The sequence below is a fragment of the Chenopodium album genome, chromosome 20 (assembly GCF_948465745.1).
Source record: "Chenopodium album chromosome 20, dcCheAlbu1.1, whole genome shotgun sequence".
Classification (NCBI taxonomy): domain Eukaryota; kingdom Viridiplantae; phylum Streptophyta; class Magnoliopsida; order Caryophyllales; family Amaranthaceae; genus Chenopodium; species Chenopodium album.
This window is the reverse complement of record NC_137853.1, coordinates 18,036,120-18,039,339: the sequence shown is the minus strand read 5'-3', so window position 1 is coordinate 18,039,339 and position 3,220 is coordinate 18,036,120. Positions and strand designations below refer to the sequence as shown.

Sequence of the window (3,220 nt, the reverse complement as noted above, 5' to 3'; positions counted from 1 at the left end):
GGGGTTTTTGATTAGTTTAAAACAACGTTGCACGGAACGTGGAACGTTTTGGAACGTGGTACGGGGACGGGAACGCGAAACGTGAGGTCTAAAGTTCCTGGAACGTTGGGCTATTTTTGGGGAACTATTTTAGGTAGATTATTTCAGCATGAATGTTCTGTTTTTTTTTTTTTTCTGAAATAACACTCTGATTCTATTAACAATAGCAACCAAGAATGAAAATTAAAGGTTCAAACATCAAACTTCAAACTTAAATTAAAAACAACACTACAGCAGTACAACAATCTAATATTTTTAGACTCTAAAGAGTCTAAACTCCAAATTGCATAAAAAAAACTACATTTAACAAAAAAAAAAAAAAAAAAAAAAACCAAAGAACAGAACTACAGAAGATAAACTGATTAAGTATGACTAGCAGCTATGTCAACTTCTTTTTCTCTTATTAGTTGCATTATCCTCAATGAGCACCCACCTTATGTCATCCATTCTTAAGGTTGAGTCTTCAATATAAGAGCTCTCGGGGTCGATATCCCACATCCTATAAGGGCCATTTGTGTAGCTTTTTGTGAAGCGTGAGATAAGTCTCAAGTTAGAGTGGATAAACACCAACTTATCGGCACGGAGAGCATTGAGTCTATTTCTCTTAATATTGTGGATGTAAGAATAGGTACTCCAAACTCTTTCGGCAAAAGAACTTGTAATTGGCTGTGATAAAACTTTAACAGCTATCTCTGCCAACTCCGGAGTTTCGGAACCATATGTAGACCACCATGAGATTGGTGACATAGTCACAGCATCTATCTTAGATGCATTTGTCCCAAAAATTCCTTCTTTTTGCTGAAATTTGTCCATCTGTTCACGCAATAATTTTTTTTCATGCACATCCTCTCCGATTTTATCAAATGCTTCAAGAACACCCGAAACCACTTCTCTATCAAGATTAGGAGCCCTTCTCTCAACTCCACCAGGGGCAGCAGAAGTCAAATAATTTGAATCATAATAGAAAGGATTGAGGGCAAAACCTAAGCAATGCATAGGAATGTTCATTTTTTCCCAACGAGCAATCAAAATTTCTTGCATTTTATCTCTATATTCTACATGTTTATTATTTTTCATGATATCACCAATTTCCCCTATCATACAATCCATTTTTTCATAAACTTCACCCATTTTTTGTCCCTCACCATCAGCAAATTTTATCATTAAATAAATAGGCTTAGTAATAGCAAGAATATTATCAACCTCATCCCAAAATTCCTCATCAGCTATTGTCAAAGCAACTTCTGCCCCTAAATTCCTTATACGTTCATCTCCTTTCCCTACCCAATCTTTCGAACTCCTAAGGACAGTAGTGGTTGCTAGGGCTTCCCTACATTCTCGTAATCGACTCAACAAAATATAATGTGAGGCAAATCGTGTTTTAGCAACTTTTAATAACTCAAGTCCGGATTGGGCTCTAAAAATAGCATGTGCTTGATCATGATTTAGAAAGAATTTTACTATGTTTTTCCCCTTTTTATAAGTGTTCAACATCCATGGGAAAACATTAGCAAAATCTTTAAATATAAGATTCAAAGTATGCACAGTACATGGACTCCAAAATATATGCTTGTGTACCTTCTCAATTTCCTTCCCTGCTGCTTTACAATTTGCTGCATTATCGGTGACTACTTGAAGGACATTTGAAGGCCCAACTTCATCAATTGATTTGAGAAGATAGTCTGCAATTTCCTTCCCCGTCTTTTCTACGCCTGAAAAATTATCAGCATACATAAACATGGAGCCCCTGCTATTGGATGCCACAACATTAATGAGAGGTTGATGCTTAACATTTGTCCACCCATCGGATATTATAGAAGTCCCTTGACTGGTCCAAGTATCCTTCACCGGAGCCAATTCCTTTTCAACTTCCCGGTAACAATCATCCAATAAAGTAGTCCTTGCTCTGTCATACGGAGGTGGAGAATAGTCACTTGGAGCATGATTAATTGCCTTCACCATGGCAATGAAATCTGGGTTTCTCAACACATTGAATGGAATTCCATTTGAACACAAAGCTTTAGTAATTGCAAGATCAACTTGATGTCTCTCCATAGTACCAAAAGCTTCCACTATGGGCTTAACGGTTGCTGCTACACCTTTATTACTAATAGTGGATTTAGTAATTGATGGTGATAAACCTGCTTTCTCATCATCTTCTATTCTCTTTCTCAATTTTTGAAGTTTTTCCCGGCTTGATGAAATCACTGGGCATCGAGTGATTCCTGCTGGTTTTCCAGGTGGAGGGCCAAAAAAATGGTTGAAAATTCTAGTATATGAACCAGAAAATGATTTTTTGCAATGGTTGCATTGGAATTGCTTTGTTCCTCCTGGATTTCTTCCTTTCCCTGAACCTAAGAAAGTAACTTCCTTTAGTAGGGGCTTTGTGTTTTTTCTTGAATGATCTTCCCCTGATAACTCTTCATTATCACCACCACCACTAAGCTCTTCACCACTAATAGGATCTTGTGGTTCAGGGCTAGGACTTCTCTGGGAAATCATTGCTTTTTTTTTCCAAAAGCCATTTTTTATTCTTTTGATTTTTTTGTTTTTTTTTTAATTGGTAGTGATGGAGATGGGTATTATAATTATTCTTCTGTAAAAACATGATTTTATAGGAAGCAAGAGGAAGGAATTGATTGAATTTGGATGGATTTTGTGAGGTGTTGTGACTCTTCGTTTCTTTACATTGAAAGAGATGAACTGATGAATGTTTACTTGTAAATGATGAATATTGAATACATGAGTGATATGTACGATGTATATTTTAATAAACAAATAAAAATAATAATGGGATAATGGAGAGTAAGTAACGGCTTCTAACTTTCAATGATGATGTACATGCACTTTCAATCTATTTTTTTTTTTTTTTTTTTTTTACAAGTATCTCTAATAAGAATAATAAAAAATAAAATAATGGGTAATAATATAATGATGTACAATTATCATAATAGTTTATTGTATCACTTTATAGTTTATACTTGGATAGCTAAATGTTATAATTTTAATTAATCACTAGATCATATTTTAGTACACGGGTCTATTTATCTATCAATCGTACTACATCATAATAATCTCGTAAATAGGTCGTCTATTGATGAATCAATTATAGAATACTTAATATGATCTTATTTTTTATATGGATAATACTTTCGTACATAGATCGTCTATTGACCAATCA

The 3,220-nt window shown here is 34.7% G+C and overlaps 1 protein-coding gene across 1 annotated transcript; it reads right to left on the bottom strand.

Moving 5' to 3' along the window:
• Nucleotides 1–423: 423 nt before the first annotated feature.
• Nucleotides 424–2,541, bottom strand: LOC145596884 (uncharacterized). Its single transcript, XM_081653074.1, has one exon. It carries the CDS (start codon nucleotides 2,539–2,541, stop codon nucleotides 424–426), a length of 2,118 nt encoding a protein of 705 aa, XP_081509200.1.
• Between the last annotated feature and the right edge of the window lie 679 nt (nucleotides 2,542–3,220).

Coding starts and splice junctions, on each gene's coding strand:
- LOC145596884 (XM_081653074.1), bottom strand. CDS start 2,541: ATGATTTCCCAGAGAAGTCCTAGCCCTGAACCACAAGATCCTATTAGT.